Below are 12990 nucleotides of genomic sequence, written 5' to 3' on the forward strand. Positions count from 1 at the left end.
AGTATCTGAAAAAATGCTGCTTTGGAAGTGAACATTTCTCTCTAAGCTGTTGAAAAGAAGCAAAAGTGCCATCAATATATAAATCATGGAACGAGTTAACGCCACAACTAGACCAAGATAAAAAGCCACTGTCCAACAGAGAGGGAGAAAAAACATGATTACTGGCTATCGGAGCATAGATTGAGAATGACTGTAATCCAAAGAAGCGCTTAAACTGAGGCCAAATCTTAAGAGTGATCTTTACTATCAAATTCTTAGCAAATGGTGAGGTAGAAAATAGAATGGGAGAATGTACTAAAGCATTCAGTGAGCTGGGTTTTGCGGAATTTGCTTCCATCATAAGCCATGGGGGAAGAGACTCTAAATTCTTATAATAAAGCCCAGAGAAAACATTCTAACATTTCCGATGCTTTTAAGTTGATATTTCTCGCTAATCTTCAGGTTATGGCTTTGTGGAGTTCCTCAGTGAAGAGGATGCAGACTACGCCATAAAGATCATGAACATGATCAAACTTTACGGCAAACCCATCCGAGTCAACAAGGCTTCGGCACACAACAAGAACCTCGACGTCGGTGCCAACATCTTCATTGGCAACTTGGACCCTGAGATCGATGAGAAACTCCTTTATGACACTTTCAGCGCTTTCGGCGTGATCCTTCAGACACCGAAGATCATGCGAGATCCGGACACGGGCAACTCAAAGGGTTATGCTTTCATCAACTTTGCCAGTTTTGATGCCGCCGATGCAGCTATTGAGGCCATGAATGGCCAGTATCTCTGCAATCGGCCCATCACGGTTTCATACGCCTTTAAGAAAGACTCAAAAGGCGAGAGGCACGGCTCGGCTGCAGAGCGCCTCCTGGCCGCCCAGAATCCACTTTCACAGGCCGATCGTCCCCATCAGCTTTTCGCAGACGCTCCACCACCTCCCACACTTCCTACACCGGTCATGACCGCCCTTGGAACAGGGATTCCAATTCCAGGTTAGTTGAAGGGATAGTGTAAGGATGGTTTTCCTACGGTGGTTCAGGCTGTAGGATTGCCGAATGACTAAAGAAACGTTATCAGCACGATGGTATAAAACTGTACATTTCTAGTCTATTACCACCCACTGCCACTTATACCAACGACGGAAATAAGCGCAGTTAGAATAGCTACATATGTGGGAGAGCGTTGCTATTGTGTGACTATTGTATTGCAATAGGTAACACTTTAAGAAGAACCTTGAATCAAGACTAGTTAGCACATAATAATTGAAATGGTTTAATAACAATATTTTGTTATGGTTACACTTGAATTGGTTACAAAATAGATGAAGGATGGTAAAGCATAGTTAATTGTACCCAACATGTAAAATATTACCTGAGAGAAAGAGATAGAGAGAGGAAGAAAAAGAGGGAGAGAGGGCAGAGACCCAAGAAGAGAGGCAGCCAAGAAAAGAGACAGAGCAACAGTTACAGTCCTCTTTTATCCCTTCCTTGACCATGTGACTAAAAACCAAATGTGAGACATTCAAACTGACCAATCAGCAGATTGCAACTTCACCCACTGGGCAAAAGGTGTGACAATTAGCAGACCCCCGGTGTATACACATGTTGGCCTACAGGCATTGATCACTATCAGCACCTCTGTGCCTTCAGGAATTCCAAATGGCCCTTTTGTTACTGAAGATAGGTTTGGGACAGGAAAGCAGAAATCTTTGATAATTTTTGACCTTACAATAGTCGACCAAAAATTTTAAATTTACTGATTAATTTACTCATCCTCATGTTGTTCCAAACCCATAAGACATTGGTTCGTCTGTGAAACACAATTAACTTTTTTCTTTTTGAAACCTGAGCGGTTTCTTTTGCTTCATTGAAAGTCAAGTCACCTTTATTTATATAGTGCTTTATACAATACAGATTGTTTCAAAGCAGCTTCACAGTATTAAGCAGAATCAATGATGCAAACTACTTCAAATGAGACAAATTCTTCTATAAAGCAGCTTTAACAAGACAATATTAGTGTCATTATTCAGTTCTAGTCAGTTCAGTGTTGATTCAATTCAATAATAGTCTAATGTTAGTCAAAAAGAAGCTCTACACAAGGCAATATTGTTATTTTTCAGCTTGAGCCAATTTAATGTCGATTCAGTTTAGTTACGTAACACTGTTGAAAAATTTGTCAGTTATGAAACAAATTTGATTCATCTGTAAAGCAGCTCTGATTGACTCATCTAGCACATCAAGTATCTGTGTCGATCATTGTTTAGCTTAAAAGCATAATTTAAATCTGTTCATCATATAAAGTGATCAAATCTCTTTTGAAGACTTGGAATAAACTGCTCCATTCTTATGGATTCCTTTTATGACGCATTTATAAACTTTTTGGGTCTTTTTAAGTTTTGATTAACCGGACTTTCAATGGAGGGACAGAAACCTCACAGGTTTTATTAAAAACGTCTTAATATCTTAAATCTTATGGGTTTGGAACGACATGAGGGTGAGTAAACGATAACAGAATTTTCATTTTTGTGTGAACTAGCCCTTTAATGTAAGGATCTTGGACCCAAGTATGTTTCCTCTTATTACTGGTACAATAAATGTTTTTTGTGTAATTTTTGTAGGAATGCCGCCACCTGGTGCTTTCCCACCTGTTCCTCCTCCTGGCACAATGCATCATCATGGGATGCCACCCAATATGCCCATGCCTCCTGCACCAGGTACTCCTGGATCACAGGCTGGCGGCGCAGGGCCCCTGCCGGGACCACCGCCCTTCCCTCCTGTGGGAATGAATCCACCAGGAATGCCGCCCATGCCGATGCCTCCGTCAGGACCTCCAGGAATGGTGCCTCACCCACCTGGCCCGCCTGGATCTTCTCAACCAAGAGCGCCACCTCCACCCGGCATGCCTCCTCCACCCATGGGTGTCCCTCCCAGAGGACCATTTGGTCCCCCAATGGGTACGTGTGTGAAGTGCCTTGTTGTGCTTTTAAACGGAAGCAATATAGACGTAATCTGTTGTTAAGCAATAATTCCTCCCTTCTTTTACAGGTCCACCAATGCATCCAGGTATGAGGGGACCTCCTCCGCCAATGCCACCTCCAGGTTATGGTGCCGGCCCACCCAGACCCCCGCCTTTCGGCTTTCAGAGAGGGCCTCCCATGCCGCCACGTCCTCCTGCACCACCGAGGGGTCCAGTGAGAGCACCAATGCCTCCCTAAACCTTAATGTGAAGACCTTTTTGAAAGCTTTGTCAGTTTTATTTAAATTATGTATTTTGATAGATGGATCTCTTGCTGCTTTGTGTACTGATTTCTTAATTTTGATCAATGTACCCATTCAGAATTAGCAAGAATAAACTATTTTATATAACTGTCATTTTATTATTATTATTTCTTTTTTTATCTGAAGTACTGTTTTAAGTACAGAAGCAATGATGCATTAAATTGTTCAAAAATGACTGAAGACATTTATAATGTTACAAAATATTTCTATATCAAATAAATGCTGCTCTTTTGAACTTTTCATTAAACAAGGAATCCTGAAAATGTGTCAGGGTTTCCACAAAAATGTTAAGCAGCACAACTGTTTTCAACATTAATAAGAAATGAGCAGCAAATGAGCATATTAGAATGATTTCTGAAGGATCATGTGACACTGAAGACTGGAGTAATGATGCTGAAAACTCCGCTTTGCATCACAGAAGTAAATTACATTTCAAAATATATATATGTTAATATATTTCAAAATATATTAACACGGAAATATTATTTAAATTGAAATATTACATAAAATTACTATTTTACTGTATTTAATCAAATAAACGAAACCTTGGTGAGCAGAAGACCTTAAATGTAAAATGAAAAAAAAATCTTACCCCAAAATGTACGATTAGTCTTGAAAAATCACATTTAGTGTTGTGCGCACAATGTTCTTTTACTGGGTTGTATATAACATGAGCAACAGAAATGTACACAGAAGCCACAAATTGATTACAATATTTTTAATAAAAAATAAGTCAAAAGCTTTATACATCACGAGCACATAACACAAGTGGAGGAAAACACTAAGCTCAAGATTTTGCATTTACACCACTGTAGCTTCATAAATTGTAGTGCCAGTATATTACTGTGGCTCATGTTTACAATGTGAGGATGAGAAACATTCATAATTTTATGAATGGTTAAAAGGACAAATAATTATGTAATTCCTTTGCGAGAAGTTTATGCATCTCAACTGCTTAAAATGGACCATTTCTGCTGAGGTTGCTACATTTATGTCCTTGACAAACATCACTTACTACCACTATTTTCTGTTTTATAGCATTTATACATTTCAATCACTTCTGATCTTGCCGTCTATTGCAGATATCAGCATGTCATAATTATGCACCTCAGAAACCACTTATTTTTTCATAACTCAGGGAGGTCACAATTATACATTTTAACATACAGAACCCTGATGCTGAATTTAGACTTTTTACATTTGTGAAAGCTTTTTTCTTTGTCACTTTGCACAAGAGCTCTCAACTTAATATTCAAAGTAATTAAACATATCATACATAGGCAAAAAAAAAAAAAAAAAATATATATATATATATATATATGTATGTTACACAAGGAATGAGTTAAATGTTAAATGGGAATTATGCTTTATACCCACTGAAACAAATACCATATATGCAATAATTAATGTAGAATCCTTTGAGTGAAAACTAAACATGACCAAAGGCACTTTTAATTAACCTATAGATTTTAAAATCGCCAAACAGAAAAAAAAGATTGACTACAAATCAAATTCTTGAAATTGGTTCATTATTTTACTTCCAATGCATAGAACACATGACTGCTGCATTCTGAGATGAAGTTTCATTGTTTAATTTCAAAAGCAATGAAACTAATTGTCTGAATAAGGCAGCTACATTTCTAGGGGATCTCAAAAAACATACAGTTTGCAAAGAGTTCCATCCTGAGTGAACCTTTTCCAGCTGTTTTGAAGAACCCCATCTAGGACAAATCAGGGGTGACCACTTTTAAAGACACTACAGATACAGACTCCCAGAAAGAATAATTTTCTCTGGTCGCGCGCGCGTGCGTGCGTGTGTGTGTGTGTGTGTGTGTGTGCATATGATGCACATTGTGGTTGTTTCTTTGTGAACTTTCATTTGAAGCAAGAAACATTAACCTGAACAGAACAAGGAAATAAATTACAAAAAGGACTTAACTGCCAAAAAATCTAAATGAACCAAAGCAAAACAGTGCTGATGCACTCTTTGGTTGCTTAAGCACTGAGTCCACGCTCTTGGGCCATCTTTTATGAAATGACTTCCGTGTGACCCGCCGTGGCTTCCACTAAAGTTATCTGCTCGTCCGCAGAGTCGATCTCTTCTGTTTTGATGACTACGCCACCATCTGAAAACATGACTACTTCCTCTTCTGCCTCCGTTGTTTCTTCGAAACCAACCTCTTCCTGCACAAACACGACTTGCTCCTGGTCCAGGGCTGTTGTACCGTTGGGCTGTCCGTTTTCCATGGCTTCCAGTTTCATGCGGTACTCCTCTGCTTCCTGCTCTTTGCAGAGCAACTGCTGACGATAGGATTGAGCTTTCCTGTTGGCTTCCTGTAACTGCCACTGGAGATGCTCCTGGAGATTAAAGATAGAATCAAGATGGAGCAGGGTGATTTTTAACATCTGGATGTTTTGCTCTTAGGGTGTTTTTACATCTAGTTACACTCACTGTTTCACTGGTCTCTGCATTATTGGATGAAACTTCGATTTTCCTTTTACGGGCAGGAGGTTCGGAGTCATCTACCACTTCCTCTGTGATTTGATTGGCTGGAACTGCCAATACTACTAAAGAAAAAAACCCACCATTAATTACAGAAAGTACAAGACTGCGGTGAAAATATACTGCATCTGAAAAAAAAGGTAACAAAAAAAACCCCATTAAAAATAAAGAAATGAATACCTTTATTTAGCAAGGATGCATTAAATTGATCAAAAGCGACTGCAAATTACTTTTACATTGTTACAAAAAAATTATATTTCAAATGCTGTTTTTTTTTAAACTTTCTAATAATGAAGGAATACTGGAAGGAATTTTAAAATATATTCAAATAGAAAATAGTTATTTGAAATTGTAATATTTCACAATTTTACTGTTTTAATCTATTTTTGATTAAATAAATGCAGCTTTGATGAGTATACAATGGCATTTTAATGCCATATTTAAAAAAAAAAATTTTTTGTGCACAGAAGCCAGTAGAAAAATGTTGCTTACCCTAATACTGTAATTTATTTCCCTCTGGAAATATTACCTTTATTCTTAAAATATTCTGACTTTAATCTAGTATTTCTACAACTTTATTCTTGTATCGTTACGACTTTATTCTGGTCATTTAGATTTTTTTCCCCAAAATATTATGACTTCAATCTCACAATGCTATGACGTTATTCTCATAATGTTTATTTTATTCTCAAATTATTTCAACTTTATTCTTGTAATCTTATAATTTTTTTTATTTATGTGGCACTAAATTGCTGTCATACATAAGAGAATTCTTTGAAATATGAAACATTTACAATCTAAAGCTGTAACATTGAGAAGTTCTCTTCAAAATCTAAAATAAGAATAGTTAGTCATACCTTGTCGTCCATCCTGCATTGTGACAAAGAACGGCTGGCCGAGTCCATTTGTCTGCAGATTTCCATGTTGATCTGTTAATATGGTTATGACCCTCTGACCCGATTCATTCACCACTTGCTGGATACTCGAGTCCAAGGCACTGACAGCGATGGCCTCCTCTGTGTCACCTGAAAACAAACAGAAAACAAAAACCAACTGTTGGTTTAATTACTATTTAAGATAAGAAAAAAAGCTTCAAATTGCATTATTCCATTCCATATTTATTTTCTAGTCAACTTATCATACCCGAGTTGGTTTTGATCAAGTCAGTGAGGTTGACGACTCCCCCTTGGATGTTTGGGACGCCCTGAATGATGAACTGTGGGGTGGAGCTGCCGTTTAAGATTGATGCTTCGGCATTCCTGTTCACCTGATTCTGCATTCCCTCCTGAAACACACAAAGAGGATTCGTCATCTTTAACATTTTCTAAACTGTTCTCTAATGTTTTTCAGTTTTCCCTGAACATGACAAACCTGTAATAGTTGCACAAGTTCAATGTGCTGTATGTCGACAGCGATATCAAAAGCTGATTTGTCAAACTTGCTGAGGGCATGTACATCAGCACCATGTTTGATCAACAGCTCTGCGATGTTGTGATGGCCGTGCTGGGCTGCCCAGTGAAGAGCCGTCATCTTCAACATGTCTTTGGCATTGATATCAGCACCACTCTAAAACATTTAAGAAACTTGCATCAGTCTCCTCAGCTGACAAACTGAGATTTGAAATATTTTCAGTACATTAAAAAAAGCATAACAAAATACAAGCATTGTCTTACCCTGATTAATAAATCCACAATGACCTCATGGCCCTCAGTGGCCGCCATGTGCAGAGGGGTCCTGTCCACTTTGGTTCGGGCATCTCTGCTGACACCCGCCCTCAGCAGCACTTCAGCAGTAGAGTAATGACCATGCTGGGCTGCTAAATGTAATGGAGATGTTCCAAGCTGCAAAAAAAAAATTTGTTAAGTCACCCAAATGAAAACACCCCAAAGCAATTTGTAGGCGTGTATGTGTGTACACAGGGATTGGAATTCGGCGTGGGATTGCGCATAATTCTACTGATTCCCGCAAATATTTCAGCGTGAAAGATGCTCGGGACAGATGACTGAATGTATCATTTGCACGTGCTTTTGAATCTTACAATTTTAAACATTCAAGTGCTCAATTCAGTACTTGCGCGCTCTCTGTGAGACCGCTTTCTGTGAGCTCACACCCAAAGTGCGCGCACATAGAGCTGCATCTGAGAGCGCGTGACTACAGAATGAAGTTGTGTTGCGTCTTATAGTGCTCATAAACGGACAAATACATACAAAATTGTCAAAATGCCCGTCTTGATGAATATTCACGTAAACAGTCGATTTATACTAAACATTGTCAGTAAAGTGAATGTAAACAGTTGAGAAACAAAACTTGTGTGTAACAGTTAGAGCTGTGCAGGAGTCTTAAAGAGACAGCAACCTAAATAAACCTGCTGCTGTCTGTCATTAACGTAAAGATTATAATAAAAAAATAAAGATTATTCAGTTTCTGTGATATTTCTGTACCTGAATATTACTGTTATGCTTACCTGAAAAACCTAAAGCACTGTTCATTTTAGTTGTATCTTGTTAATGTATTTGTTTGTGCCATTGCTGGTCATTTATCTATTCTTATTTTAATACTGACTGTTTACTTGTTTATTTTTTAGTTCAAATAAATTCAATTCAGTTCAATTCAAGTTATTTTTAAGTATCTTCCTCACAATATAAATATGAACCAACAACATTATAAATTGTGAAACACAAATACACTGGGTGACGAAATATTTAGGTTGGATTATTGTAGTTAAAAAAAAAAAAAAGTCTAAAAAAAAATCCCCCAACTCCCCCCTCAAATTAAAAAATCCCCCCATAAGAACCACTTAAAGGGGGAATTCCGCCCATTTTCCAAAACGAAATTCAGGCCCCGAGTACGTTTGCAACAAATTTTTAGCTGGGAATGTGACTTTTCCAGGTTTGAAGAAAAAAAAAAAAACTAACTCCGATACAGATACTTCAAAGCATTCTAAATATCATATGTATTAATGGAGGCCATAAAATGCAGCTAGTTTAATATGATCGGTCTACACTATAAAAGCACAGAATTTGGAAGGGAATTTTTTAATTAAAGGTCATTGTATTATTATTATTTGTATATGTGTATGTGTATGTTAATGCAACAATTTATATGGTATAATTCCCTTTATATTCTACATACAGGTTTTATGAAGGTAAATAAGACTTTTTAAAGACCTTTAAAGGGGTCATATGATGCTGCTAAAAAGAACAATATTTTGTGTACTTGGTGTAATAAAATGTGTTTATGCTGTTTAAGGTTAAAAAAAAACATTATTTTCCTCATACTGTACATTATTATTTCTCCTCTATGCCCCGCCTTTCTGAAACGCATCGATTTTTACAAAGCTCATCGGTCTGAAAAGCGAGGTGTGCTCTGATTGGCCAGCTATCCAGTGTGTTGTGATTGGCCGAATACCTCAAGCGTGTGACGGAAATGTTACGTTCCTTACCATATTGTGATGCGGTGTCCCGGAGCGATGAGACAAAAACATTAAAACCCATTATAAACGAGGCATTTGTTGCTTCCAGTGGGGACATAATTACGGATTATAATGACTTATACTGTGTTTTTAAGCATTGCGTTGCATCGCGCCGCATAAACATAATACCATGTCTGCATTTGTGATCAGAGAAATGACAAACAACAAGCACTACTCTACACTGCCCAAAACTCGCGTTTGAATCATCAGTGGCAAATTCTTTAAATATGAAAAACTTACTTACAGTCTGAGTCAGAACAGCCGGCATTGTAGTCTACTCTACCAGGATCAGGAAACAGTTCGAATATTTGGGTTTAACTGTTAACTTAACCACTGATTTCTAGTCGTGTCCTCTTTTGGAAGGCCAAACAAAGTAGTTTCACACGGTGGCCTAGAGTGAGCAGAGGCGGGCTAGAGTGAACGGCGGCGGGTTAGAGTGAGCGGAGGCGTGCGGGCTTGAGAATGGCACGGCCAGCTGATTTGACGAAGGAGCGTCCGGCGGGTTTGCAGCAACCAGATGTGACGACCCCGGGCTGGACTCCGTTTCGTCCACGGTGAAAGCCGATCCGGCGATCCACAGTGTGAATTTGAAGTATTTCCTCAGCAACCAGCACGGATCAGCTCCAGGAATGACGAAGCAGATATCATCCTCTTTTGGAAGGCCAAACAAAGTAGTTTCGCTTTCACAACAAAACACACAGCGCCTTCATGACATGGCGGCGGCAACAACACTACTACAGCGAGAATAAAAGTTACCAAGAGCTTGTAACACTCCAAAGAGATAGGAAAAATTTTAATTGCATCATATGACCCCTTTAAGGAATAAATTGAAGGGAACTAAATATGTCAGTATGTTCTCTAAATGTAAGTGTCTTGTAGCAACACTTCAAAGTTTGAAAATACAACTTCTAATGGATCCGTTACTTTTTAATTCATTTTACACAAAAAAAAAAAAAAAATTTAGGAGTTTTTGTAGTAATGCCTTGTATATAGCACTGCCATTGTAACGTCAATGACATTGACCTTTTTTTTTTTTTTTTTAAAGGCAATGATATCATTGCTTTGTTAATTGACTGTCTCTTGTGAAGTCTATGAGCATAATTATATTAACTCATAACATTATTGATAACAAGACCAACCCAGTCTGTAGTGAACGGAGCTCCATTGGCCATCAGCGTCCTGACCTCATCATCATGACCGTTCCGAGCTGCTTCTAAAAGACGCTTTCCCAAATCCACCAACGACATCTAGGCAAAGACAGACATATATATATATATATATATATCAGTGGTGGGCCGTCAGGGCCAGCAAAGCCTTCTCTGCTGGCCTAAACACCATCAGAATCACTGAATTAGTTTGAATATATTTTTCCATGAATGTGTATTAAATTATTTCCAATAGTCTATTCTCTTCGGTTCATAGATTTTCTCTTGGTTGCACTGCTTCCAGCAGTGTATGTTTATATTAGAGCTTTTATCCAATCATATTTCAGCAATCGTGTTGCCAGGGTCAAAGAAATCTGCCTTAAGGCCTTCAGAATCCACAGTGCAGGCGTCTGTAAGTTTAAATCAATGGCAATGAAACAGTTGCTTTAACCAATCAGATTTCGAGTTGGCAGAACCAGGGCCATCTAGCCGGCTAACAATAACACTCCTGAAGATTAATTTTCATTTTTGACTCTTTTATCGCTTGATGCGTTGTATGCTGATGTTATTTGCGCGATATAAAGCCAGATTTAAGTTTCCGTAAGAATATCCGAGTTTCCCCGAGTAATATCTGAGTTTCCTTTCCTCCGGCCTCAGCACCGCTGGCAGAGGCAGACCAGCGGGGAGATGAGAGTCACAGAGGTATGTTAAAGCACATCTATACACTTTTCCTCATCGTCTTGTGTGAATTATTTTAATCTTACTTGCTCACTTTCCTAGTAAAGCTGTGCTAAGCAGTATTTTCCTCCCGCAGTGCGCTGGCAGACCGGCAGGGAGACTTGTGAAGACGAAACAAACATTCAATTGTTAGGTCAACTTTAAAACACATGTAATCAACTTATTTGTTTTATACCAATGCTATCTGTAAGATATAAATACATTTGGCTGAATAAATGTCTGTAAGAACATCGGATGGACTGTATTTGTGTCATTTTGTTAGGTTAATGCTTCAGCTACAGGTGATGTATGTTTTTTAATTGTTAATTGGGTTTCTTTCTTTAGTAATGGCATTCATTCTCGCTACATAATATACCTGTCTGTTATGTAGTGCCCTGTTATACTGCATTACTGTGTAATATTTATGGTTTCTATAGCTGTGGCATCATTATGATGGTATGAAGAGATGGATTAATTAATGTAGGACACCAATGAAGGCCTAGGTTTAAAATGCACTGCCCGTCACTGATAGATAGATATATATTATATATGCCATAGTGGGAATAAACTGTATTATTATATGAAGATGATGTCTGTGCATTCATTTAAGAGAGATATACTGGACTGGGGAAATTTTGCTCTGCCACTGACCAATAATAAGTGTCAAGCCACATCCTTAACTTCTTTTCAAATGATATAGATTGACTAAATATAAATTTGACTTGTAATGTGAGATGTGTAGCAAATTAATACAGTGACCTATATTTTACAGACATATTTAATTAGCATTTACAAATCTAAAAACGTCGTCTTAAAAAAAAAAACTTCCAACTCCTTAACGATATCCGTAACGTTACTTTGCACTACAACGTATCCGACTAGCCTAACGTTATTTGCAATCGGTCCAGAATCTAGCGTGCACAGATTTCGACGTGCCGTTTGCGTTTCTATTTCATAGGATGTTTAAAAACACATAAACTAGTGCAGTAACCAGCTGAGCAATGTATTTGTTAGCAAGCAAGCTGATATTCAAAAAAGTGAATACATGAACAACAGCTTTCCCGTCCATATCAATGGAAAATAAGTGATGAAAACCGACAGAAATAACAGAGAGCGTATGAATCTTACCAGAATAAATTCCTAAGAACACATACATGAAAACATATGGAATGCATCAGTGGGTGGCTATCTAACGGTGGTTTTAAACATGCTAAACTCATGTGCCATGTGGAGTCAACCATAGAGCCGCGCTGATCACGCACATCCTGCATCTGCGCCACCAACGGATGAGATCTGTGTATATTAAACTTACCTCTATACCCTGTCTGTCGGACGTATATTGGGTGATATTAAAGCACTATATAGTTCTCCCTGCTGTATTTCTCAACTGGCTGAACATAAACATGTCTATGCGTTTAAAGCGCATTCAGATATGGCGGCTGCTTTAACACCGGAAATAAAAGCGAGCCGTTCAGAGCCAGTGGACGTGTCTCAAAACCTAGTTCGCTGCCTACTCTAACAGCATGCTTGGGCCTACTAGATGCGTTTTAACCCCATAAATCCCGCACGAGTCTATGATGCTCAAAATGCTGACTAGGCTCACTTGGTTTTGATGCACAGCCTACTATTCAACTGTATAGATACAATTTAAAAAAATATATATATTTATTTATAAATATATTGTAAGTGTATATAATAAGTGGGTTTTATGTTTAGGCCTACTTTTTCCCCCTATTGCTTATACATATACATTTTACTATAAAATCTGAAGTTGAGATGTATGAGTATATAATTGATGTATAATTGTATAAATGAAAGATGTATAATATTCTGATAATCATTTTTGCCGGTTTCTGTATTGATGATGTCTAGAAATGAATAAG

The 12990-nt window shown here is 38.0% G+C and overlaps 2 protein-coding genes across 3 annotated transcripts; one reads left to right on the plus strand and one right to left on the minus strand.

The window, feature by feature from the left end:
* The first annotated feature begins 281 nt into the window (after nucleotides 1-281).
* Nucleotides 282-3357, plus strand: LOC107559677 (splicing factor 3B subunit 4-like). The gene is made up of 4 exons (XM_016243573.1): nucleotides 282-306; nucleotides 442-984; nucleotides 2610-2945; nucleotides 3037-3357. Exons 1-4 carry the CDS (start codon nucleotides 282-284, stop codon nucleotides 3204-3206), a joined length of 1074 nt encoding a protein of 357 aa, XP_016099059.1. The 3' UTR covers nucleotides 3207-3357.
* Nucleotides 3358-4841: 1484 nt separating this feature from the next.
* On the minus strand, nucleotides 4842-12570 carry LOC107559717 (GA-binding protein subunit beta-1-like). Of its 2 annotated transcripts, none has more exons than XM_016243629.1 (8): nucleotides 12420-12570; nucleotides 10385-10492; nucleotides 7447-7614; nucleotides 7145-7339; nucleotides 6917-7058; nucleotides 6631-6798; nucleotides 5723-5835; nucleotides 4842-5628 (listed from the first exon to the last, which is right to left on the minus strand). In XM_016243629.1, exons 2-8 carry the CDS (start codon nucleotides 10490-10492, stop codon nucleotides 5299-5301), a joined length of 1224 nt encoding a protein of 407 aa, XP_016099115.1. In that variant the 5' UTR covers nucleotides 12420-12570; the 3' UTR covers nucleotides 4842-5298. The 2 variants fall into 2 exon arrangements, with proteins under 2 accessions (XP_016099115.1, XP_016099114.1); XM_016243628.1 differs by having other exon boundaries at nucleotides 5723-5838.
* Between the last annotated feature and the right edge of the window lie 420 nt (nucleotides 12571-12990).

The sequence above is a fragment of the Sinocyclocheilus grahami genome, unplaced genomic scaffold, assembly GCF_001515645.1.
Source record: "Sinocyclocheilus grahami isolate Dianchi unplaced genomic scaffold, SAMN03320097.WGS_v1.1 scaffold695.1, whole genome shotgun sequence".
Taxonomy (NCBI): domain Eukaryota; kingdom Metazoa; phylum Chordata; class Actinopteri; order Cypriniformes; family Cyprinidae; genus Sinocyclocheilus; species Sinocyclocheilus grahami.

Excerpts from the sequence above, each read along its gene's own strand:
- LOC107559677 (XM_016243573.1), top strand. The coding sequence starts at position 282 with ATGGGAGAATGTACTAAAGCATTCA. Across the intron at positions 307-441 it reads AGAATGTACTAAAGCATTCA|GTTATGGCTTTGTGGAGTTC; the intron begins GTGAGCTGGGTT and ends GCTAATCTTCAG. Across the intron at positions 2,946-3,036 it reads ACCATTTGGTCCCCCAATGG|GTCCACCAATGCATCCAGGT; the intron begins GTACGTGTGTGA and ends CTTCTTTTACAG.
- LOC107559717 (XM_016243628.1), bottom strand. The coding sequence starts at position 10,492 with ATGTCGTTGGTGGATTTGGGAAAGCGTCTTTTAGAAGCAGCTCGGAAC. Across the intron at positions 7,340-7,446 it reads TTGTGGATTTATTAATCAGG|AGTGGTGCTGATATCAATGC; the intron begins GTAAGACAATGC and ends TAAATGTTTTAG. Across the intron at positions 6,799-6,916 it reads CTTGATCAAAACCAACTCGG|GTGACACAGAGGAGGCCATC; the intron begins GTATGATAAGTT and ends GTTTGTTTTCAG.